Source organism: Eurytemora carolleeae, unplaced genomic scaffold (assembly GCF_000591075.1).
Source record: "Eurytemora carolleeae unplaced genomic scaffold, Eaff_2.0 scaffold56, whole genome shotgun sequence".
Classification (NCBI taxonomy): domain Eukaryota; kingdom Metazoa; phylum Arthropoda; class Copepoda; order Calanoida; family Temoridae; genus Eurytemora; species Eurytemora carolleeae.
In genome coordinates this window covers 395,022-421,653 of record NW_019396129.1, presented here as the reverse complement: position 1 = coordinate 421,653, position 26,632 = coordinate 395,022, and the positions used below count along the sequence as shown (strand labels likewise).

General features: G+C 33.3%; 2 protein-coding genes across 2 annotated transcripts in view; one reads left to right on the top strand and one right to left on the bottom strand.

Annotated features, from left to right (window-relative positions):
• LOC111695802 (aminopeptidase N) overlaps positions 1-1,548 on the bottom strand; it is a 30,979-nt gene extending 29,431 nt beyond the window's left edge. Inside the window, exon 1 of the mRNA XM_023465242.1 lies at positions 219-1,548. The gene's annotated coding sequence lies outside the window, so the exon portion shown is untranslated. The remainder of the gene's footprint in view (positions 1-218) is intronic.
• Positions 1,549-4,135: 2,587 nt separating this feature from the next.
• LOC111695813 (aminopeptidase N) lies at positions 4,136-26,632 on the top strand. Its single transcript, XM_023465254.1, has 24 exons — positions 4,136-4,526; positions 5,550-5,604; positions 6,740-6,820; positions 7,524-7,579; positions 7,706-7,813; positions 8,806-9,038; positions 9,520-9,701; positions 10,416-10,523; positions 11,428-11,645; positions 12,726-12,802; positions 13,188-13,268; positions 13,679-13,764; positions 16,154-16,312; positions 17,059-17,188; positions 18,534-18,611; positions 18,972-19,257; positions 19,614-19,694; positions 20,570-20,744; positions 21,359-21,494; positions 23,179-23,283; positions 23,841-24,119; positions 24,781-24,896; positions 25,213-25,318; positions 26,213-26,632. Exons 1-24 carry the CDS (start codon positions 4,487-4,489, stop codon positions 26,444-26,446), a joined length of 3,210 nt encoding a protein of 1,069 aa, XP_023321022.1. The 5' UTR covers positions 4,136-4,486; the 3' UTR covers positions 26,447-26,632.

Sequence of the window (26,632 nt, the reverse complement as noted above, 5' to 3'; positions counted from 1 at the left end):
GAAGATTAAAACTTACAAACACTGTAGAGCTCTAACTTTTCGTAATTGAGGACAATATTGCAAATAATCTTTAATGGTTTATTTCTTTTAGTTTCCAAAAATCAAAAATTTATGGAAGAGAGGTCAAACATTATTTTTAATCTGTTCAGATCGCGATAAGTCGGTTTTACTTGAATCATTTTAATTCATTTCGCCGGAACCAACAAACTCATCTTAACTGATCTCTCCCAGGACGAATGTACAAACTGAATTCCCAAACTGAGTTTTCTGATTTCTGAACTTGTTTTAAGTTTCTACTCCTGGCAAACGTCCTTTATCCTTTCACTGATGAATACCAACTACAAGGAATATTAAACAATGTTAGAATATTTTATGTTTTTTACTGCTTTATGTAAAAACAATTAGGACTAGACTCAGTGAAAGGAGATAAAGTAAATAAGTTAGTAATCAAACATTTTATTCATCCATTATTATTAAGAAGAAAATTATTTCATTTCAGAACTTATGAACTCTAAACTAAATGGAGACAAAGAAATACTTTTGTGCAAATCGTTAGAAAATTTTCAGAAGTGATTAGTTGTTTCTAGACACTGACACATTTTTGTTTTTATAATATAACTATCTTGAAAACCCAGCGCTGCAAAGGTTACTAAAAGTTCCTCCCGCCGTTTACCCGCAATTGAACGATTTTACCGGGAAACTAAAAATTTTCGCTGTTAAAGTCCACCCACTCAACTTAGAATCTCAAAATCAAGCAATGGACATTCCGTGGGTCTACCGAGTTCCCCAATCAAAATTTAAGGCAAATCAATCCAGGGATTCCTCAGTTATGATCGGAAAAACAAACAAACAGACAGACCAACAAACAGAGATGACAACTTTGTATAAAAAGATAAGAAAATTCGAATAGAACATTTTACAACAAATTTAATTTTTACAAAGACAGCAGTTCCAGGGCGTTTGAAACAATGTATCATAAAACTGTGGTATAGAAAACGATTTTTCAGCAACCTTATGAGTATTTCGGGTTGTTATAAAGCAAATATTTTACCAGTTATAGTTTGAAAACCAACGAGCTAAGTGAAATGGCCCTGAAAACTGCACAATTCATGTTATTGTTTAGTGGGCCTAACATTCGTCTTGATATTCCACAGTGAAATGGGTCCCATAGTAGGGTTCATTTATTTCCGAAAAAAATTAACATCTGTAGTCTCTATTTTTGAAGCGGCCAAACTCTGTTACTCGCGAATGCCCCAATGAATTATAAGAAGAGAGAGATTAATATATATTTTAGGGTTAGGTTAGTTTTAGACACTTTCTGGGCTTCGTTCTCGGCTATGACAGACTAGGGGGCCGAGCGCCGCGACTATGGCTCTCTCTGTCCTTTAATTCATTGCGGCATTCGCGAGTAACACAGATTGGCCGCTGCCTTTTTTTTGTGTGGTCTCACCCTCACCAAACCCAAATCAAAAATACAAAAATATCTGTTTAAAAAATGCCGCAATATACTTAAATAAGCCGACTTCTTATTGCCTGCTTATCCTGTTTTGTGGAAAACGAAGAGAAAATTAATTAGAATATTGTAAAAAAAAATCAAATCTGAAATACGTATTGATATTTTTAGTTATTATGTAATATAATATTTTATATCCTATCTAATACTAAAAAAGTAAATATGCCGACATCCTACCTTCATAATTAAATGTTTAGATTCAAAGCAAAACATTATGATATTGTTCTGAAAAATGAATTTGATATATTTAGATATCAAAATGCAATCAAAGAATTTAATGGAAAATATTTACGTTAGCTGGTTTTATTATCAAAGAAATACTTTCAGAAAAAAAGATACAATTTCATTTTTTCTCTCGTATGGCCCAGAAATTGAATTAGGTATAATTATCCACCAAACATGATTTTTTTTAAATTAAATGAACTTTTAAGGCGACTAGTGGTGGCCTTTTTCTAGCAATACTTGTTGCTTATTGATACAGAAGAGTACGATAAAAATGCCGATTTGACAAGCAGTTCATAAAAACCAAAATTACTATTAGAAGAGCCTAGTAATTTTTTTCTAAGTTATTGAATATAATCAAAAAATTTTGAAAGTCAGCTTTAAGAATGGATAAACCTTGAATTTTTAAAAGACGAATTTGCGCTCTTACTCAGCAATTCTCAGTATGTTTTAAATGCCCTACTCAATTAGGGTTTCTCAAACCTGTATCAATCCAGGTATAACTCAATGTCACTTTACTGTCAATGTTTAATAGACGTAATTAAAAGTTTTGCGTCGTTTTATACAAATGTAGTTAAGCTAATCAAAATATGGGTTCGATGTAGTTATCTATAGACGTATTTAGGTTAGGTTAATCGCAATACTAGATTTACGTAGTTACTGATAAGCACATTTAGATTTACGGACAATGTACAACGTAATTTATCTTGGTTACTATGAGATCTGCCACTGTATTTATAACAAGTATTTTATAAAATATATAATTGATAAACTCTCTGATCTGATGTAATGTCAGAACGGAGAAAATTATGTTCATTAAAATCTCCTTAAAAAATTTGATATACAATGTATACCATACACTTAACTAAATATAAATTTATTTTGATGATCTCTTTGTTGATATTCACCATGTTTAGCTTCTCAGTGTTATTCTGGACCCTTAACCAGAATAGGTACGCATTATAATCATCCAAAAATGAGTTGTCCTTGAAAAGTTGGACTGCCAACCCCCCCCCCCCCCCAACCTATAATAGGTAAAAGCAGCCCAATTGAGAAAGGGTTAATTTCATCAGTCGTAGTCGTATCTATCAATACAATGAAGACGACTTTCTATTTCAATTTTGATTTCTATCAATCTTTAAAACTGCAAAAACATGTAATAAATGCTTTACTCCAATATTTCTTTAAGTGTGTATCATTCCAGATACAACTCTCTCAAACTCTTTATTCTCTATCGAGAATTAATACTTCTGACCGTAGTAAAACAGAGTTCCAACTAACTATATTTTAGGTTTGATAATACAGGTAAAAATGGGATTAACTGATAGGTCTGTTCAGAGATAAAAGAACATAGTATTATATACAAGATATATGAATTAGGGTTATTATTATATTTATTACAAACAAGTAAACAAAGAGAAATAAACAGCTTCTCTATTGCGTGCAAGAGTTCCAAGCATTATTTATGAAAAAAGTCGTCTTCATTGTATTGATATAATCGCCGACCACTGTACAAAAAGCCTTATATTAAAGCTTGCCAGAGACAGTTCCAGTTACCACTAGAAAAGAATTGACAAGAATTGACGTTATATATTGGGACACCACGTCAAATTAAAGTAAATTTTATGTGTGTAATGAAATCTTACATTTTTCGCTGAAATCTCTGTCAAAAATGTTACGATAATTTCGCGTTTTTTGGGTCTTCCAAAATTCGTTGGAACTCATATTTTGAGCCATTTTGTGGGGTTTAAAAGCTTTCAACTCAAACTAGATATAAGGAGAAGGTCAAATTGTTGCTCAATACTGGTGACTTTGTGACATCCTAGAAGCAAATTACTCCAGTTTCATGCAAGAAATTCAAAACATTTTTGTTCTTTTGCTCTTCAATCAGAGGAGTTATGAACTTATGATGGAAAACATGGAAGATTTTAATCTGATATGCTATTTTCTTTAGTTATTATTGGAAAAAATTAGGATAAATCACGTAATGATAAAACAAAATTTGGTTTTATAAGACAGGAATAAATTGATTTAAATGGAATGTTTATCAGGTTGTTGCTGGGGTGGAGGGGGGGGTAATTAGTAATATAAAAAGGGACTGATATTCGGGTCCCAATCGTTGTCCTAAAACCACGCTTTACGATCACCTCACAGATTTTAGTGCCTCACATCTGTTAACAGGAATCCCCCTTATAAATATTTTAAACGGTATCCCTCCAAAGTAACAGTTAAAGAAGAGAAAAGAGAATCTCCTCAAGTGTACACTGCTAACCCCGCACTCCTGTATGCCGCGTCCATTAGCGCCTGATTCAATCAGGGTTCAGTCAAGTGTTTACTGTATATTCTGAACCAATAGAAATAGAATGGCGGTAACATCTATCTTTCTATCTATCTCATCCAATCAAAGTTATGAATCCTTCAATCGGCGCTCAACTTAATGGAAACCTAATATAAAGAAACTTTCTATTTATCAAAGAACACTACAGAGCCCTGAAGAAATTTTCCGTTTCAACACAAAGTGAGCTTAACGCCCGACTCCCTGCAGGCTTAAAACCTTCTTTAAAAAATATAAACATTTAAAATATTAAATCTTAATTAACTCATAAAAATCTATTCCTTAGTTTTGAGGAATATTTGTATATTTTCACGGATAATGTTTTTAAACACCCTTCTGTGGAAAAGTTTGTTTAGTGACCGTTATCTAGAGTTTAGTTCAGTTCCCCTCCTTCCCCCTTGGTAGAAGGAGATATTATGGAGTCATTCAACAACTTTAGACTCTTTTTCCTTTTAGGTATAATTTTAAGCAAAAAATCATAAAGGAATTGAGTCTTTGCCACAAACTCTGATTTTCTAATTCATATATGTGTGCAACCTAATGTCTTAGACCTTAGATATTTCAAATTATGATTTCTGTTCGAACAAATAATCTAAGTTTAAAATATCAAAGGTGTAAGTCAACAGGTTTTAAAGATTAGAAAATTAAAGTTTTTGGCAAATATTCAATTCCTTTTTACTGAATTTTCTGGTTAAGTTAAGAATTTAGTAGAAACATTATTTCATTGTAGAAGTAAAACATTGGAAAAAAGAAAAAAGTCCTATAACTCTGCAACCTGATGTCAAATTATGAGCTCTACAAGATCAAATGGTTAACGTTTGAAATAACAAAGGTTTGGACAAAGAAGTTTCAAAGATATAGAGATTAGAAAATCAGAGTTCGTTGCATTTGTTAAAAATTAAGTTGTTAGATTTGTACACTGTTAAAAATACAGTTTTCAGTTTTATTTTACTTAGTATGAAAGCTAATTTTCTTTGGTACACTGTTAAAACATTGGTATATCTAGAGTGCAATTTTAAAATAAAGGTATTTAAATTTCCCCTGGGAAATATATAGCAATGTTGAGTGCACAGTGAAAAACGTGTTATTTTAGTGCACTGAGTCCGAAATCAATGAATTTGAGTCGAGTCTAAAATCCGCCAAAAACCGGTTTTCAATTGAACGCCGGCTTAAATCTTGAAACATTGGATACAATTTTAAGCGGAACCAACCATATTTGAGTCACCGTCTCAAATTAAAGCCGCGGCTCAAATTCTTTAAATTCGGCCTCTGGTTAATCAAAATTTAAAATACATTTAGGCTTGTCTGTCTGTGCCAAATAAACGTAAAATCGGCTAAACCGATCAAGTCCAATTTATTTGGCCACTCATCACATGACATGGAAAGGTTTATGAACACTCAAAGTTAAAAAAAAATTGTGTTCGGCCTAGAAGCCTATAAGGTATTTGATGATGAATAATTACTAAAATATAATTAAAGGATGCCTACTTCTCCCTGGTATTTCCTCTGCTGGTATAGAAGATATGGGTTTCAGGTAGAACTAATAATTTGGAAAAAAAACGCGTTTTAAAACATTAGAAGTTTTTTTAGCATCTCTGTACACTTTTTAATATCTTAAAAATTCTAGATTTCAAATGTACATGCCCATATATTGTCCATTGTCCAGGGCTACAAAAAAGTCACACTTTTTCGTAATATGTTGGGGTCAGCAAAGTAAGTACATATCTAAAACTATCATGACCTATGATCAAACATTGCCTGACGTATCATTCTTTAAACATTATGTAAATTCATTATCTCAGGAGGACTAGACAAATATAAGATTTTTTTCTTCAGCTAAACAAATATATATTGGATGAGATTAAAAAACATGTGAAAAATCTCAAAATTATTAAAGTTGTTGGGAAGAATTAATAATCATGAAATTTTTGGGAAAAAACATTTAATTATGAAATTGTTGGGAAAAATCTCAAAATTATAACATTTTTTGAGAAAAAGTAAGAAATATGAAATTGTTTGGATTAATCTAACGAATTAAAATTATTGGGGAAAATCGAAAATTATGAAATCGTTGGGAAAAATCTTATAATTATGAAATCGTTGGGAAAAGTCTCATAATTATGAAATTCTTGGAAAATCTTATAAATAAGAAATTGTTGGTAAAAATCTATTTATTTTGAAATTGTTGGGAAAAATCTTATAATTATGAAATTGCTGGGAAAAATGATAAATATTTTGAAATTTTGATTTTGTGGCGAAGACTCAATTTCATTCGAACCTTGGATCGAACCTCTTCAGTTGAGATTGAATATTTTATCTAGTTTTTAATGATTTTGTTTAGTTTGGATCGAACCTATTCAGCTGAGATTGGATATATATCATCTAGTGTTTAATGATTTCTTTAGTTTGGATCGAACCTATCCAGCTGAGATTGGATATATATCATCTAGTGTTTAATGATTTGTTTAGTTTGGATCGAACCTATCCAGCTGAGATTGGATATATATCATCTAGTGTTTAATGATTTAGTACGTTTAGTTTGGATCGAAGCTAACCAGCTGAGATTGGATATACATATCAGCTAGTTTTTAATGGTTTGTATAATTTGGATCGAACCTATCCAGCTGAGATTGGATATATATGATCTAGTTTTTAATGATTTTGTTTAGTTTGGATCGAACCTATCCAGCTGAGATTGGAGACATGAACGCTACAGTTTGGTGCAGAGCTTCACAACCCATCCAGTCAAGGAACAATCAATATTATTTATTTTTACATATTTTTCAGGAACTTTTATCCATTCCATTTTTTTAATTGACCCGAAGTTTTTTACAAATGCATTCTTTTATTTTTAAATTCCTATGATTACATTCCATCTAAATAAGTTGCATTTTTTTTCTTTTTGCAACTAGAAATTTACAACAAATCTTTTATTAAACCTACTTTTGTGTTTTTACAATGATTAACTATTTAAAAATGAGAAGTTTCAAGTTTTTGTTCTGTTCGCATAGTTTGCAAATTTTGTTGACATGTTTAAACAGTTTTTGATTGTTATTATTTTGTTAAAGCTTGGCACGATGTCGTAAACTTTTATCTGAATCATTTATTTAACACTTTTTATAAAGTTTTGTCATTGTGATTGCTAGGTGTCAGTGTCACAGCGTGACACCAGTAGGATATAAAATATATTATGCTAGGCTTAAAGGGTCCCTCTTTCTTCTAATAATTTTGGCTCTTTAATGTTACTTTAATTTTCATTTTTTTTCGAGCACACTTTGAAATGCTAACTTTGTGGATTTTTCAGTTTTCATTTCATTGCTGGATTTATAAAATTTCATTTTATTTGTAAATAAATCTGACAGATCATTTCATTGCCAGGCAAACATTCTAATGAAAGCTATTATTTCAAAAAAATATATTTTGAATATAAATAAATATTGGTTTGGAGTTTAGAATGTGCACAATGAGGGTTCCTGGAGACTTCATTATTACCTTGGATTTAGAATCAGGTATCATATTTAAAAAATTGTATAATAAAAATTATTAAACCTTTATCTGATAAAAAATCTAAGAGATATCGTCGTTGTTCTAGCCTGGAACGCGATTACTACTTTATAACATGACTTATGTTGTAGGAGCTGTTAGCACTGGAAGTACAGCATTGGAAGGATATACAGCGTTCACTGATCAGGAGAACAGGAAGTGTGGAATCCGGATACAGTCAGTAGTGCTAGAGGATCTAGGTAGGATACAGGATACAGGCAGTAGTGCTAGAGGATCTAGATAGAATACAGGATACAGGCCGTAGTGCTAGAGGATCTAGGTAGGATACAGGATACAGGCAGTAGTGCTAGAGGATCTAGATAGGATACAGGATACAGGCAGTAGTTCTAGAGGATCTAGGTAGGATACAGGATACAGTCAGTAGTTCTAGAGGATCTAGGTAGGATACAGGATACAGTCAGTAGTTCTAGAGGATCTAGGTAGGATACAGGATACAGGATACAGTCAGTAGTTCTAGAGTATCTAGGTAGGATACAGGATACGGGCAGTAGTGCTAGAGGATCTAGGTAGGATACAGGATACTGGATACAGGCGCAGTGCTAGAGGATCTATGTAGGATACAGGATACAGGCAGTAGTTCTAGAGGATTTAGGTAGGATACAGGATACAGGCAGTAGTTCTAGAGGATCTAGGTAGGATACAGGATACAGTCAGTAGTTCTAGAGGATCTAGGTAGGATACAGGATACAGTCAGTAGTTCTAGAGGATCTAGGTAGGATACAGGATACAGTCAGTAGTTCTAAAGGATCTAGGTAGGATACAGGATACAGTCAGTAGTGCTAGAGGATCTAGGTAGGATACGGGATACAGCCAGTAGTACTAGAGGATCTAGGTAGGATACAGGATACAGGCAGTAGTGCTAGAGGATCTAGGTAGGATGCAGGATACAGGATCCAGGCAGTAATACTAGAGGATACAGGATGTATGGAAAGAAAGAATTCAGGATAAAACCCTTGATATTTCAAACTTTGGCGGTATGACTTACAATATTTTAAATCTAAATGAAAAAGTTTCATAAAGGCAACAAATTGGCAATATATAAGGATTATAAAGGCAGCAAATTGGCAATATATATCAGGATTATAAAGGCAGCAAATTGGCAATATATATCAGGATTATGAATTTGAGCATGAAAAGGAGTTATCAGTTCTTTCATTTGTTTTATATTAAGGTCAATGGGAGTGTATGATAGAGAATGCTGAAGCTCCGAACCAAATTGGATTTGTCAACTTGTTAAACAATGAGATGGGGTTTGTGAAGGATGTACGACTACCCCGACATGTTCTACCTGTCTCCTACAACCTATCCCTGATACCCTTCATCATAGAGAACAACTACACCATCGACGGGAACATCAGGATCGAGAGCAACATCGTAGAGGCAGAAAACAATTGCGATGACAAGGTATTTTTAAAGTGACATCTACCATTCACAACGGTACCATCTTAACTTTGTCTTTACATGGATAAATGAGACAAACTCTTTATTTTCATTGCGGTTTTTCTCTTTACAAGTAATTTGCGTATGTAGGAAAGGAATAAAATCTCTGTCACAATCTCAAATTTTCTAATGTAAAAATATTTTTAGCTTAAATTATTTGATTAACTAACTTCATATTAGTTTCAAAGATATAGGGATTAGAAAATCAGAGTTTGAGGCAAAATTCCTTAAAGACTTCTTTTCAAAACGGAAATCTGAAGATATTTTCATATTTTGCCATTCATGAAATAATGTTTGCAATCTCTTTATATATTTTGGCATTCATGAAATAATGTATGCCATCTCTTTATATATTTTGCCTTTCATGAAATAATGTATGCAATCTCTTTATATATTTTGCCATTCATAAAAGAATGTTTGTAATCTCTTTATATATTTTGTTTAGTGTATTGTTATGCACACCCGGGATACATATATAGACGAGGAGAGTGTTCTAGTGAGTATGGACGGGTTTAAACTAACCGTCTCCAGTGTTGGATACGACAAGGAGAGAGACTATCTTATCCTGTACCTGGAGGAACCACTCACTGCAAACCTGCCGTTAACAATATCATTCCATTTTATCAGGAACACTTTTTGAATAATTCATCTTTACAATCAAAACGCTAGAATAATTGAGATCTAAAGAAAAATTACTCGTCCCTTTTTTCAGAACCCTTCTATTTTTCGACCTAATGTCGTAGACCTTCAATATTTCAAATTTTGACTATTTGATCCAGCAGTATTGATCGTCTGAAATTTCAAAGGTCTATGACATCGGATTGCAAAAAAAGGATTCGAAAACTAGATTTTGGGGCGAGTAATTTCTCAAAATATTATTTTAGATTTTTTTCTTATAATATTTCTATAGGAATTGAGTCTTTGTAACAAACTCTGATTTTCTAATACCTATATTTTTTCCACCTGATGGTCTAAACCTTTGATATTTCAAACTTAGATTTTTCATCTAACTAAATTCATAGTTTGAAATATCTAAGGTCTACGGCACTGGATTACAAAGAAATAGAGATCAGAAAATCATAGTTTGTGACAAAGACTCAATTCCTTTCAATCCTTGATCGAGCAATTAAATTTTTTTAATTTGGCCATTTTTTTCTTTTGGAAGTTTCGGCAAATGGGTTTTAAAGAGATTCCAATCGGTATAAAGAAGATACAAATCTCTTTTAACAGATGTGTTCACTTTTTATTTCAGTGCATGGGGTTCCTTGCTTTCTTAGGACAGTCAGAAAATATACATTACTTTTATTTTAATCTTAAAATTCAAAGAGGTTGTATTTAAAGTCAGCTGCAAGACAACCTGGCAGGATTCTACAGAAGTTCATATTATGATAATCTCGCGAATGTAACGAAGACGATCGCAACTACACAATTCGAATCTACTGATGCCAGGTATTGGAAAATTTCGAGTATCAAAACGTCAAATAAGTCACATTGCAAAAAATGTGATTAACATACATTTAGAGATAATGATATAGTAGATAATGATAGATAATAGATAATCGATATTAGATAATGGATAATAGATAATAGATGATAAATAATAGATAATCGATATTAGATAATGGATAATAGATAATAGATAATAAATAATAGATAATCGATATTAAATAATAGATAGATAATAAATAATAGATAATAGATATTAAAAGATAAAAGACAATGGATTTTGAATAAAAGATAAAAGACATTGGATATTTGATAAAAGATAAAAGACAATGAATATTTGATAAAAGATAAAAGACAATAGATATTTGATAAAAGATAAAAGACAATGGATATTTGATAAAAGATAAAAGACAATGGATATTTGATAAAAGAAAAAAGACAATGGATATTTGATAAAAGATAAAAGACAATGGATATTTGATAAAAGATAAAAGACAATGGATATGTAATAAAAGATAGAAGACAATGAATATTCGATAAAAGATAAAAGACAATAGATATTTGATAAAAGATAATATACAATATGAATATTTGATAAAAGATAAAATACAATGGATATTTGGTAAAAGATAAAAGACAATGGATATTGGATAAAAGATAAGAGACAATGGATATTGGATAGAAGATAAAAGACAATGGATATTGGATAAAAGATATACTAACAAATGAAAAAATTAACATAGATCGGACTTCTGCTAAAAGTATCATCAATTTTCAAGACTTGCTCTACTCTCGCATAAGCCTTTAATTTCCCCTCACTAACTATCTTATTCTAATTTGTACTTTAGAACTATAAAGCACTGAAGCTTGCAATCTTTTAATCTTATACATTTTGTTACTGTACTAGGCGAGCTTTCCCTTGTTTCGATGAACCTGATATGAAAGCAAACTTTACGATTGGGTTAGGACGGAAGAAGAATATGATATCTCTCTCCAACATGCCTAAGAGTGGGTTGGTTGAGCTGAATGAGGACTATGTGATGGATATGTATGAGACAAGTGTCAGGATGTCAACTTATCTTTTAGCGTTTATTGTTAGCGAGTTTGGAAACACATTTGCACCAGGTGAACACAATCATTTTAGTCCATTTTACACAAGTATTTTACACAAGCATTTTACACAAGTATTTTACACAAGTATTTTACACAAGTATTTTACAGAAGTATTTTACACAAGTATTTTACACAAGTATTTTACACAAGTATTTTACTCGAATTTGGATTATCTTTTCAAACCAATGTCACAGACATTTGATATTTCAAACTATAAGTCTGTTAGATCAAATAATCTAAGCTTGAAATATAAAACTTTGACACCATATCAAGTTGGCAAAGATATAGGGATTAGAAAATCCGAGTTTGTGGCAAATACTCAATTATTTTTTATGCTTTCACTAGGATAAGATGTTACTTAGTTAAGGTTTATTTTTTACCTAGCAAACACGATTTTCTTGTAAAGGAACTGAATAATCGAATCAAACCCTAATTTCCCAATCCCTATTTCTACATTTAATGATTGTAAAATTTTTTTTTGATAATTCTAGCAGAGCTTTAGAAACCAAAGATCGTCAACGTACACAAAGTTGAAAATAAATAATAATTTAAAATAATCTCTGCTTGATTTTAATTAACTACACATCCAGCCACTTTGTGTTGTTTTACTGCACAGGGACAATATGATTTTTATTTTGAATTTTTAAATTTGACTTTGTTGGATTAGTAGAATTTGAACAAGTAAAAATCTCAGCAAAAAAGATCACCCCATAAAATAACACAATACAGTTGCATAGTTAAAAAATAAAAAAATCAATTATTCATAAAAGATGATTAACAAGTAGTTTTTTTAATATATTCTAATAATTATGCAATAACACAACTAAAGGAATTGAGTTTTGTTACAAATCTTAATTTTTGAATTCTTATATCTTTGCAGCTTAAAGGTGTAAACCTTTGATTTTTCAAACTTAGATTATTTAATCTGACAGAAATTATTGTTTTAAATATCAAAGGTCTACAACATCAAGCTGCAAAGATAAAGGGATTAGAAAATATGAGTTTGTGACTAAGACTCAATTCCTTTAGCGTGCTGAGCAAAGTCATGACTCATGAGTAATAATATTAAATAATAATTTTTAAATATTGCAGGACATGAAAACTTTAAAATTTGGGCTCAGGAGGAGAAAATTCCTGAATTAGAATATGCGGCAGATATTGGACCTAAAGTAATAATTTTATGTTTCTATTGTATTTCTATTATAATATTTTTATATTTCTATTCTAGTATTTCTATACTTATATCCTAATATTTCTACATTTATATTCTAATATTTTTATATTCATATTCTAATATTTATATTTTTATAATCTAATACTTCTTTATTTATATAATATTATTTTTATATTTATATTCAAATATTTCAATATTTCTATTCTAATATGTCTATATTTCTATATTTCTGTTCTAATATTTTTATTTGAAAACCAAAAACCTTTAAAAACGGATTAAACAGGATATAAAAAATATAAAAAAGTAGTTTTGTTTTAGAAACAAAGTGTATCATAGAGACAGTTTTTAAAATATCTAATTTTGTTTCTATCTGTCTCCAGATTGTTGAGTTCTATGAGGAGTTGTTTGATTACAAGTTCCCCCTGGAGAAGATGGATATGGCGGCTATTCCTGACTTCCAGGTAATTCAAGGTTCTTCACACACACAGTTAGCGCCCCTTCCCTAAAAATGCAAAATCTATGATTTCAAGGGATTTCCTTAAAATAATTTACTATAACTAGCTTGGGAACCCAGCGTTGCCCAGGGGACTCATAGTTACTCCCACCATTTACCCGCGCTTGGTCTCAAATTACGATTTTAGCTATTTTCCGAATAAAAGTCTACTGAACTCACTCAATTTAAAATCTAAAATCTAAAAACCAAACTAAGAACATTCCAGGGGTTCTCCCGAGTTCCCCAGTTTAAATCAGCCAAGGGGTTCATGAGTAATGACACATGATCGGACATCCAAACAAACTAACAGAGATTACTACTTTATATATATATATATATAGATTTTACAGATATATTAACCCGGATACTTGTATTTAGTCTGGAGCTATGGAGAACTGGGGACTGATAACCTACAGAGATACTGCTATACTATACAATCAAGAAGATTTCTCACAAAGCAGCAGGTTTATAGATCTATTAAACAATTCATTTCTTACAGGGAGAACCAGAACACTCTGGAATAGGAAGACGACTTTTAGACTGCAGATATGACTTTAAATAGCGAAATGAATAAAAATAATAATCAATTAATAATAATTTACTAAGTTAGTTGTAAAACTATTTGCTTTGTAACAACATCAAATTTACAAAAGGCCCGTAGCCAGGATTTTCCCGAGGGGAGTGCAAAGAGGAGTGGTTTAGTATGGGCCCGGGATCACCGAGAGAAACGTAGTACACGAGGCATAGAAAATCTTTCTAGTTTTGATATGAAAACTAATAATTTTAGCTTGAACTTAATGTTTAACAGTGTAAATTCGATTTTCCCCGAATTTAATGATTTTATGGAAGACTATATATTTTTCATAATTTAGTTTTTAGCTTAAATTCTACAATATTGGATGAGAGAAAATACTGTTAATTTTGATATTAATTATTAGTACTCACCTCACGGTTACAAATTTTGAATTGTGAGGACAAAATATTGAAACTGAGGCAAAAAGTTTCTGCACAATTTAAGGAATTGAATTTTTGATATATAATGGAACATATTGTTTATATACTTGATACATAATAGAACATATTGTTTATATACTTGATATATAATGGAACATATTGTTTATATATTTGATATATAATGGAACATATTGTTTATATACTTGATATATAATGGAACATATTGTTTATATACTTGATATGTAATGGAACATATTGTTTATATATTTGATATATAATGGAACATATTGTTTATATACTTGATACATAATGGAACATATTGTTTATATATTTGATATATAATGGAACATATTGTTTATATACTTGTTACATTTTACATAGTGTCCCAATAAACATGGGAATTCAGAGACGAATTCGATATTAAAGGTTGATTCTGGCCTAACCTATAGTATATCAATATTAGTGAACAGTTGTAAGTGTACAGTACAGCAAACTGAGCACACAGGTAGAGAACTATCATCCCGTCTGTTTCAAACCTTATGTACAATCTCAGAATATAATTTTCAAGAGAAGATTATACCAAGCATCTTATTTAACAGAGGCGTAACTAGGACTTTTGCTAGGGGGGGGGGCAATATATTATTTTGTTAGGGTTTGGGGGGGGTTAAGGGGGGGGGTTTCCCCCCTTTTTCGAAAATTTTTCAAAAACAAAAGTGCTTTTTTAAGGGTTTGAAGTTAATCATCTACATTGAAAAAGGACAGATAATGTTACTTTTTCTCTTGAAGTTATTGAATTAATGATTGATCTAACCAACATTCATAATCTAAATTCATTTTCGATTTTAAAGAACTTCTGTCAAAGAAGATAAATCTTGTTAGTTATCAAATATGATAATCAGTTAGAAATTTGCCAGGTTCAGAATTTTCTCTAGATTTGGAACTGGTTTTTTGCTACAAACTCAAATATTCTAATCCCTAAATCTTTGCACCGAGTGGTGTAAACATTTGATATTTCAAACTTGGAATATTTTACCATAAGAATTCAAATTTTGATATCTACGAGCACTCTATAAACTCAACACAAATAAAATACAGTTCAGAACTTTTTCTTACATTTAATGTTTACAATGGCCTTGAGCCTTGAGAATTGAGAAAGATAAACATATTCTTTTTAAAACTAACTATAGTATAATAAAATTTCTACAATAACTCTATTGGTTTTCTTATTCCTGTGATACTGATTTTCGCCATTCTTTCTTTCTTTTCATTCTGCAGGGGGGGGGGCCCCCCCCCTCTCAGGTGCTAGGGGGAGGGCGCGCGCCCGGCCGCCCCCCCCCTTGTTGCGCCTCTGTTATTTAAAAGGGGGGGGTGCACCCCCATTTAAGGAGAAAGGGAGGTGCACCTGATCCCTTGCACCCCCCCCCTAGCTACGGGCCTGAATTTACATAAATAGTGCATGCTATATGTAATTCCGTCTTCCTATTCCACAGTTTTCTGGTTATCACTGAAGAAATCAAATTTTTTTAGTATTTTTTTTTGCTTCGATTTGGTTTTCATATAAAACTATTTTTTCATTTTTTTATCCCTATATCTTTGCAACAAATGTTGTAGACCTTACCTATGAATTCTATTAGATCAAATAATCAAAGTTTGAAATATCTTAAGTTTACACCACTAGGTTGTAAAGGTATAGGGATTAGAAAATTTGAATTTGAAAACTAAGAATATCAAAATAAGGAAAATTTGTATTTATTTTGTCTAGATTACGTGTGGTAACTGTTTATGTTTAGATTATGTGTGGTAACTGTTATGTTTAGATTATGTGTGGTAACTGTTTTGTTTAGATTACGTGTGGTAACTGTTTTTTTTAGATTACGAGTGGTAACTGTTTATGTTTAGATTACGGGTGGTAACTGTAGTGGCCCACGAGCTGGCTCACCAATGGTTCGGAAACCTTGTCACCATGAAATGGTGGAATGATCTCTGGTTAAACGAAGGGTTTGCCTCCTATATAGAATACCTGGGAGCTGATCATGTTGCCCCAGAAATGAAACTATTGTAAGTATTTGAAATAATTTTAATTTAAAAAATGTATTTTTATTAAGTCATGTAAAGTATTGATGTGGTTTTACAGTCGAAAAGATTGTTTGCCTTTCGTCTCAAAATGTTGCTAGTTCTTTCATAAAAAACTATTTTCTTTTACAAATTTTGTTCTGGCTTTTTAGATTCTAATTTCAATAAATCGAAAACAACTTTTTTCAATGTACTTTGTACAGTCTTATATGAGATTGTAGGATTCCCACTGATTTGACAGTTGAGAGACGATCGTCTTCGATCTTTGATAACTTCGATCTTTGATAGCTTCGATCTTTGATAGCTTCGATCTTTGATAGCTATCTAAAAATGTTATTAAAAAAATGGTTGAACAACTTCTAAGATATTTTCACTTATTGATTAACTTATTTAATACTAAGAACTTGATTCTTTAAAACCCAATGTCGTAGACCTTAAATGATTCAAACTTTCAATTCTGTTCGATCAATTAATCTAAATTTGAAATATCAAAGGTTTACAACATCAGGTTGCAAAGATATATGGATGAAAAATTTGAGTTTTTTGGAAATACTCATTTCCTTTCAGTTAGATGAACAAAGCAAAGATAATAGTTTATCTCTGAGTATAAATGTTTATTATTCGTGAAATAAAAACTCTGATAATTAGAATTTAAGATATTATATTTTTGATTTGTAAATATATATATATTTGTAAATATAAATAAAAAATCTAATAATATTATTGTTCAGAGACCAGATTCTAAACTTTGATGTTCATGATGTATTCTACCTGGACTCCCTCCCCTCATCCCACTCCATCTCCGTCAACATTGAGAACCCCATCTTTCAGGAGAACTTCGACAGAATCTCATACGGCAAGGTCCGAAAATAATGTTTTTGAAGAGTCTGTAAGCGTAATTGCAAGTGACCCTCCACACAAGGATGCAATGTCGGATTCACAACGGTACCCTTGAAACCCGGGGCGGATGCAAGGATTCTGTAGGGGGGGTTCTCCGTCATAGTACATCTTGTGTAAAGAAGTATTCTCTTTAGAAGGCTAAAACTTCTCTCCTTGTATTAACAGTGAATTCAGACAAATCCTTAGTCTTTGTCATTGTCAGGTGTTACTTTTTAAACGTAGTTTCCTTTTAATTTTGTATTTTCCAGGGGGGGGGGGCAGTGCCCCGTCTGGAACTCCCAGGGGGGGCAACAGGACTACTGCCCCCTAGGTACGCCACTTGGCGTGGCCTGAGGAAGGGAAATGCAAGCAGATGTAATATTAAAAGAGCCTCCCTCATGGGTGCCCCCTCTCAGCCTCTCAGGGGGGGGCAAGCGTAGAGGGGGGCGCGGCCCCCCCCTCGTACGCCCCTGGATGGGAGTGCATGAGTGCAAGGCTAGATAGCCTTTCTGTTTTCATGGTGTTCCGTAGCCATGTTAGCAACCTAATTATCAATATACATAAGTTCCGTTCATATTTTTTGTTTAAATTTTAAACAGTTTTCAAAGCTTATAACTGTTTAGGCATCTACAAAATGCCGCAAAAACTTTTACTATCATGAAAATAGAAGTCTTTACACTTGAGTGCTGACTAAGCAATAGGGAATGTATTTTTTTTTTGAAGTGAAGGGGTCAAGGCAACTGTAACTTGAAGAGGCAGCAAGTGGAGTAACCCCTGCTATTCAGGGCCTGAATATATATGTTCAGGGGTAATTACCTCCAAGATTCTAGGGGGTTTGGGGTAATTACCCCTAGGGTTCTAGGGGGGGGGGTATTTACCCCCAGGATTCTAGGGGGGGTATTTACCCCCAGGATTCTAGGGGGGGTAAATAACCCCAATAACCCCCCTTATATCCGCCACTGCTTGAAACCTTTATCTAATTAATAATGTCAAACTGAAAGTCATTTTTTCAGATTCAAAAGTGTTTATTTCTGATAACTCTTATGTGTTTTCCTGCAGCAGAAATGCACAAGACACTTTTGTAGAGAAACTTTGTGGTTAAACATCTATTTTTTAAATTACAGACATTGATATTTTATTCATACTTGATCTAAATCATACTTGATTAGACAACTTTTTAACGGGTACTGTTGGGAATCAGACATTGCCATCTTTGCATGGGGGTCACTTGCAACTACGCTTACAGCCCCTTTAAACAGGAAAAACAAAGAATGAAATTGACATTTTTAGAAATTAAACGTTTTAAATTGTGATTTTTAAATTTCAGGGCTCCGTGTTGATCCGAATGATGGAAAACTTCTTGACAAAGAAAACATTTAGACAGGGTCTTGCAAACTATTTTAAGGTAATATCAAAACTTTGTGAAGGTTTTATATTCTAAATTTTAAATTCTTAAGGTGATGTATAAAACTTTGAATTAATGTAAAATTTTTAAATTCTATTAAGGTGATATAAAAACTTAAAATTACTTATTTGTAAAGTTTTAAACTTCTAAATGATAAATTCCAAGGTATAACAAAATCTTTAAATTATTTGTGAAGTTTCAAAGAAAGAATACCTATTGTTAGAAAGGCGACAAAATCTTACTCATTGTTATTAAGATTAAGAATTTTATTTCAAACGTTGTAAAAATCAGGCAATTAACTTTAAGGTTACTTGTAATTCCGCCGAAACAGGTCTTCTAAATATTTTCTATTTGTCCCAGGCGCATGCGTACTCAAACGCCGAGCAGGATGATCTCTGGGCCTCCCTGGAGGATCAGGCCCAGGAGGACGGGGTTCTCAACCAGAACATGACCGTCAAGCAGATAATGGACACCTGGACACTGCAGAAAGGATATCCGGTTCTTAATGTAGACTTCCGGGACGGAAACTGGGAGATATCTCAGGAAAAGTTTAACCTTAATGTTGAGGAGAAGGAGAAGAGTGAAGAACTCTGGAAGATTCCAATCTCCTACAGAAGTCTCTCAGAAAATCTCTCAGACACAACAGGTTTATTTTAAATATATATATTTGATGTAAGTTTTTAAAGGGACTGTACGTGTAATTTCAAGTGTCTTTTCAATTATAATGTTAAATACACAACGGTTTCATTTTAAGCTTTGTCTGATCAAGATTGAAGGAGATATGTTTTATACTATAAAAGTGACTTGGGAATAACTGCTTAAGAAAAAATGGAGAAAATCGTCAGATTGCTATCAAAGCTAGAAAAATGACGATATATCCCACATTATTGATCAAATAAAGGTTTCAAGGGTATCGTTCAAATCGGGCATGCCCTTATCTAAATAAAGAAAAGATTTTAGAAATTGATGTACTTTTCAACGACTTATGTTGATTTGTTTCAGTAAACTTTTGGTTGAGTGAGGCTGCTGCTACTATTCCTGCTAATTCAACTGATTATAATGAAACCTATATCTTTAACATTGGTAAGAACCTAATCTTTAAAGTTTTCAACTATAACCCCTCTTATTATCGAGCTATTAAGAAGAACCAAAATGTTTTGAATTTCTAATATTTAACCGGATATGGTTCCTACAGCTGATTTTTAATATGTAACCGGATATGGTTCCCTACAGCTGATTTCTAATATGTAACCGGATATGATTCCTAAAGCTGATTTCTAATATGTAACCGGATTTGGTTCCTACAGCTGATTTCTAATATGTAACCGGATATGGTTCCTACAGCTGATTTCTAATATGTAACCGGATATGGTTCCTACAGCTGATTTCTAATATGTAACCGGATATGGTTCCTACAGCTGATTTCTAATATGTAACCGAATATGGTTCCCTACAGCTGATTTCTAATATGTAACCGAATATGGTTCCCTACAGCTGATTTCTAATATGTTACCGGATATGGTTGCTAAAGCTTATTTTTTTGCCCAACAATATCGTCGATAAAGTCTCTTGGTTTGAGCCAAGCCTGTAGTTTATGAAGTTTCATCATTTGATTACTAAATAGTTAATATAGAAGTAATACCAAATTGAAGAATATGTTTTAAATAATATTCTTTTGATATACAGTGAATCTCATAAAACTGTGGAATAGAAAAGCGTCGTTTAAGCAGTTATATGTAAAGCAAAAGATGTTACTTTTAGCTCGAAACCCCATTTTTATTGGACTATTCAAATCCTAACTTGAGTCTAAAATAAGGAAGTTCTCCTATTTCACAGTTTTATGGGTTTCCACTGGTATCAAGTATGAAATCTTTATAACTACAGATATAAAAAGCATGTTTTTTAATGTGAATTTGAATTTAACTCACTGAGTTTGATTCTGATTTTGTTTATTTCAGGTCAAATGGGTTACTACAGGGTGAACTATTCTCCTGAAAACTGGAATAGATTAATCAAATCCTATACTGATCTTCCGAACTTAAGCCGAGCTCAGCTAGTAGATGATGCTCTAAACCTGGCCAGAGCCGGTCAACTTACATACTCCATAGCTCTAGAACTTGTTTCAAACATCAGGTTCAAGCGTTAGTTTAATTAAAATAATTTCTGTGGACGAAATCTATAAAGTAGCGAGACGTAGATTTTTATCTAAAACTTCCTAGATTTTAAAATAAGTCCTGTCATATGATTATCAAAAACGTGCTATTTTAGTATAAAAACGCGCTTTTTCAATACAAAACGTGATTTTTCATTACAAAAACGTGCTTTTTTCATTAAAAAAGGTGCATGTTTTCTAACAGAACGAGTTTTCTAACAAAATGTGCTTGTTTTCTAACAAAACGTGCTTGTTTTCTAACAATAACGTGCTAATTTTCTAATAAAAACGTTCTAGTTGTCTAACAAAGATTGGCCATTTACAGGACGCATAATTACTTCTATAAAAACCAGAGTGAAAATATCAACCCGTAATGTACAGGGTGTCCTAATAAAAATGGGAATTAAGTGACAAATACAACGTCGTCTTTGTTTAAGAATTAGCGTTGTATATTACCTAATTTCCCTACGAGACTAGATAAAAAATCATCCATGATGAAAATATCTAAATCCTCACTCAAATTCCATGTTTACTGGGACACCCTGTAACTCTATGGTTCGTCCTAGATCTTTCGTATAAATATGTTTAATTAAAGATCTGAGATGGATTATGTGACCCTGGGCTCCGCTAAGAATAGTTTACAGTTCCTAATGAATATGCTGGCCAAGGATGAGAGGTTCCCCGGGTTCCAGGAGTATGTCAGAGCTCTGCTCCAGGACGTTTATCAGCAGGTCAGTTTTAGAATTCACAATTGGAACCTTGAGGTTCCCCGGGTTCCAGGAGTATGTGAGAGCTCTGCTCCAGGACGTTTATCAGCAGGTCAGTTTTAGAATTTACACTTGGAACCTTGAGGTTCCCAGGGTTCCAGGAGTATGTCAGAGCTCTGCTCCAGGACGTATATCAGCAGGTCAGTTTTAGAATTCACACCCGGAACTTTGAGGTTCCCAGGGTTCCAGGAGTATGTCAGAGTTCTGCTCTAGGACGTCTATCAGCAGGTCAGTTTTAGAATTCAAACCTAGAACCTTGAGGTTCCAGGAGTATGTCAGAGCTCTTCTCTAGGACGTTTATCAGCAGGACAGTTTCAGAATTCACACCTGGAACCTCGTGGTTCCAGGAGTATGTGAGAGCTCTGCTCCAGGACGTATATCAGCAGGTCAGTTTTAGAATTCACACCAGGAACCTTGAGGTTCCAGGAGTATGTCAGAGCTTTTCTCCAGGACGTATATCAGGTTGAGGTTCCAGGAGTATGTGAGAACTCTGCTCCAGGACGTATATCAGCAGGTCAGTTTTAGAATTCACACCTGGAACCTTGAGGTTCCAGGAGTATGTCAGAGCTTTTCTCCAGGACGTATATCAGCAGGTCAGTTTCAGAATTCACACACGGAACCTTGAGGTTCTAGGAGTATGTGAGAACTCTGCTCCAGGACGTATATCTGCAGGTCAGTTTTAGAATTCACACCTGGAACCTTGAGGTTCCCAGGGTTCCAGGAGTATGTCAGAGCTCTTCTCCAGGACGTATATCAGCAGGTCAGTTTTAGAATTCACACCAGGAACCTTGAGGTTCCCCGGGTTCCAGGAGTATGTCAGAGTTCTGCTCTAGAACGTATATCAGCAGGTCAGTTTTAGAATTTACAACCAGTTTATATATTCTTAGATATAATTCGAAACATTGAATTGCGTAAAAGATTAAATGTTTTGTTTTATTACGACTGAAAGACAAGCTAACATATAATCTTCTGTATTCTAATTTAAAAAACCTCCAAATGCATGATTAAATATTTTTTCTCCATATCTTCCATATATGTTTGAGAACTAATTAGTTGGCAATCTATATATAAATTTGGCTTGTCTGTCTGTTTGTTTGTATCCAATAAACGTCAAAACGGCTGAACCGATCGGGCCCAAATTTTTTGTGGGACATCTAGGGACTCCAGGGAAGGTTTATGAATCATCAAAATTTCAAATATTTGTCTCCATCAAAATTCGATCGTCATTAAATTTTTTTAAATTTTGAAAATCCGCGAAATTTTTTGTGAAAATCCGCGAATTATTTTTGTTTTGTTTTACGATGTACACAAAGAGAACATGTTCACAATTAATTTAGGAGATGGGCGCGAAGCGCCCTCTAAGGCTAGAAAGAAGGGCGCGAAGCGCCTTGAATTTCTAGTTTTATTAAATTGCTTGAAATAATTCTCAAAACCAAAACAGGTTATTCTTAAATGGTCGGAAATGGTAAGTTCCAGAAAAAAACTAACCCTGTGCCATCACCCCCCCCCCCTTTCCTTCCATTAAGTTCAAAGGCCAAAGTTTGATGATTCGGCCAATCTAAAGACAGGATTTCATTAGTAATTTTTTAAAAAAATTATAATTATCTTAACTAATAGTTCTCGACTCTGATTACTAATATATCTCTAGGTGAGCGGAAGTAACTCTAATGAGTATATGGATGTAGTTACACGAAGCCTGGTGTTGGATTGGGCCTGCTCCCTCGGTATCCAGGACTGCATTGATACTGCCTTAGTACGTACTACAATAATAATAATAATTATGTACAGCTTGAACCCTGATGAGAAAGGCGAGGTGTGGTATACTTTAGTACTACAATAATAATAATGATTATGTACAGCGTGAACCCTGATGAGAAAGGCGGGGTGTACTACGTACTACAATAATAATAATGATTATGTACAGCGTGAACCCTGATGAGAAAGGCGGAGTGTACTATGTACTACAATGATAATAATGATTATGTACAGCGTGAACCCTGATGAGAAAGGCGAGGTGTGGTATACTATAGTACTACAATAATAATAATGATTATGTACTGCATGAACCCTGATGAGAAAGGCGAGGTGTACAGTGTACTACGTACTACAAAAATAATAATGATTGTGTACAGCGTGAACCCTGATGAGAAAGGCGGGGTGTACTACGTACTACAATAATAATAATGATTATGTACAGCATAAACCCTGATGAGAAAGGTGGGGTGTATTGTACTACAATAATAATAATGATTATGTAAGTAAAGCGTGAACCCTGATGAGAAAGGCGGGATGCACTGTACTACAATATGAATAATGATTATGTACAAAGTTAATCCGTACTTTACTGCAAAATTAATAGTGATTATGCACATAGTGAACCCTGATGAGAAAGGCGAGGTGTACTGTACTAAAATATTAATAATGATTATGTACAGTGTGAACTCTGATGAGAAAGGCTGGGTGCACTGTACTACAATATTTATAATGATTATGTACAGTGTGAACCCTGATGAGAAAGGCTGGGTGTACTGTACTGGTATTAAATACGGAAATGAGGAAGACTGGGATTTAGCTTGGGACAGATTACAGGTTAGTTTTTTAGTTTTAATTCTCATACTTTTCTGCAAATTTTCACCGCTTGAAATAGTTTTTTTTTATAAGCCTTCATTGGTCTTATTTATAAGTTTCTTAAGTGAAATCCGTATTCACTCCCCTTTAAAAAAGAGAACTTCTATACATTACGCATACATTCCCTTTAAATTATAATAATTGAAGTGAAAGACAATGTTAAAGCAAATATTGAATATGAAATATATAAATCAGGAAAATGAAATATATTCAGATTTTATTTAATCTTTGTGGTTCAATTTACTTTAGTTAAACTTCTTTTTCTTTATTTGATTTATTCGATACAAAGGTAAATTTGGGATGTGAAAACGTTTGAGGTAGGGCTGGGCATGATGAGTAATGTTTGAGGTAGGGCTGTTTACGATGAGTAATGTTTGAGGTGTATGTCTGGTCACGTGTATGTCAAGTAACGTTTAAAGAGAATCCACAATTTAAAAATGCTCGATTTTTAAAGTTAAATATCTAGATATCACATTCATTCTTGATCACATGGAAAGCTTTTAAGGGTACCGTTGTGAATGGAACATGTCACTCAATAAATTTGGAATCCCTTGAAATGACATCACGGTCCCTTTAATATCAAAAAGTAGATGGGTGAAGTATAAAAACAAAATATATTCAGAAGACAAACGTCCTGTTGGAGAAGTCGACCTTGATGACTGCTCTAGGGTGTACCAAGGATACAGCTCTGATTGATAAATATCTTGAGAGATCTATAGATCCTAACTCTACAATCAGGTAGGAACATTGATCTAGGGTGTACCAAGGATACAGCTCTGATAGATAAATATCTTGAGAGATCTATCGATCCTATCTCTACAATCAGGTAGAAAAACTGCTCTAGGGTTTACCAAGGATACAGCTCTGATAGATAAATATCTTGAGAGATCTATCTATCCTAATTCTACAATCAGGGAAAAACACTGCTCAAGGGTGTACCAAGGATACAGCTCTGATTGATAAATGTCATGAGAAATCTATCTAGCCTAATTCTACAATCCGGCAGGCAGGATGTTTTTTTATTTATACTATAACATTTATTATGTGTTTTCAGGACCCAGGATAAGAGATACGTTTACCTGGCAATAGGAGACAGCAGCGAGGCAGATGGGTCAGCTCGTATGCTCACCTGGCTCGAGGACAACTGGGAAAAGATTAAGGTAAAATACTATAAAGAGACTATAATGGTCCTCCCGTTGATTTCAGCGTAATTTAGAATTGTCCTCCCGTTAATTTTAGCGTAATTTCTAATGGTCCTTTCGTTAATTTAAGCGTAATTCATAATGGTCCTCCCATTAAGTTAAGCGTAATTTATAATGGTCCTCCCGTTAATTTAAGCGTAATTTATAATGGTCCTCCCGTTAATTTAAGCGTAATTTATAATGGTCCTCCCGTTTATTTTAGTGTAGTTATAATGGTCCTCCCGTTTATTTTTGCGTAGTTTATAATGGCCCTCCCGTTAATTTTGGCCTAATTCATAATGGTCCTCTCGTTAATTTAAGAGTAATTTATAATGGTCCTCCCGTTTATTTTAGTGTAATTTATAATGGTCTTCTCGTTAATTTTAGCGTAATATAATGGTCCTCCCGTTAGTTTTAGCGTAATATAATGGTCCTCCCGTTAATTTTGGCGTAATATAATGGTCCTCCCGTTAGTTTTAGCGTAATATAATGGTCCTCCCGTTAATTTTGGCGTAATATAATGGTCCTCCCGCGTAATATAATGGTCCTCCCGTTAGTTTTAGCTTAATCTAAAGTGAGTCTCAATGCTGAGATGTCGACAATGCCCTTAAAAGATGTGTCTGAAAAAAGATATCAACGGTTATAATTTTGAAACCTGATTATTTTCAATTGCAGTTCTCTAAACAAGTGACTTGCGCATTTCTTATGCAGGAAACCATGTAGGAATGATTAGATTTTAAAATGTTTAAACCGATAGAATAACGACAATATACATTCCAATCATTTGAAATTTCGATTTTACTTTATAGTCTCTTGAAAGAGTTCTAATGTTTCATTCAGAGTTCAAGAACTGTCATAAATATGTTTTTTTAGGAGTTTTACGGGGATACTTTCGTGTACAATGTGAAGAACATGGTTCTCAGGTATCCGGAGTACTCCAATACACAAGAGAGCTTTGATAAACTTCGTTTGTTCCTCTCCACCCATAGAGGAGAACTGGGGAGCTCAGCTGAATCCGTGGATCAGAGCTTAGATAAAATATCCGCAAACATTCGTTGGAGAGAACTCTTCTATGAAGATATTTTCACGTGGGTGGAGGGGCAGTAAGGGAACATGGCTGCTTGAAAATAAAAGACAGAAAAATATAAAAAGAGCAAAAACTGAATACTCGCCACAAATTAAATTTTTGTTTTCCTCGTATAGCATTGCTGCAACACCTCTGATATTTCAAACTACAGTGAAACCCTTAGTAACAAATACATCGAAAGAATTCATCAAATGTCGTACTCTTCA

Coding starts and splice junctions, on each gene's coding strand:
- LOC111695813 (XM_023465254.1), top strand. CDS start 4,487: ATGGAGTCATTCAACAACTTTAGACTCTTTTTCCTTTTAG. Junction 19,258..19,613: donor AAATCTCTCAGACACAACAG/GTTTATTTTAAA, acceptor GATTTGTTTCAG/TAAACTTTTGGTTGAGTGAG. Junction 24,897..25,212: donor GATCCTAACTCTACAATCAG/GTAGGAACATTG, acceptor ATGTGTTTTCAG/GACCCAGGATAAGAGATACG.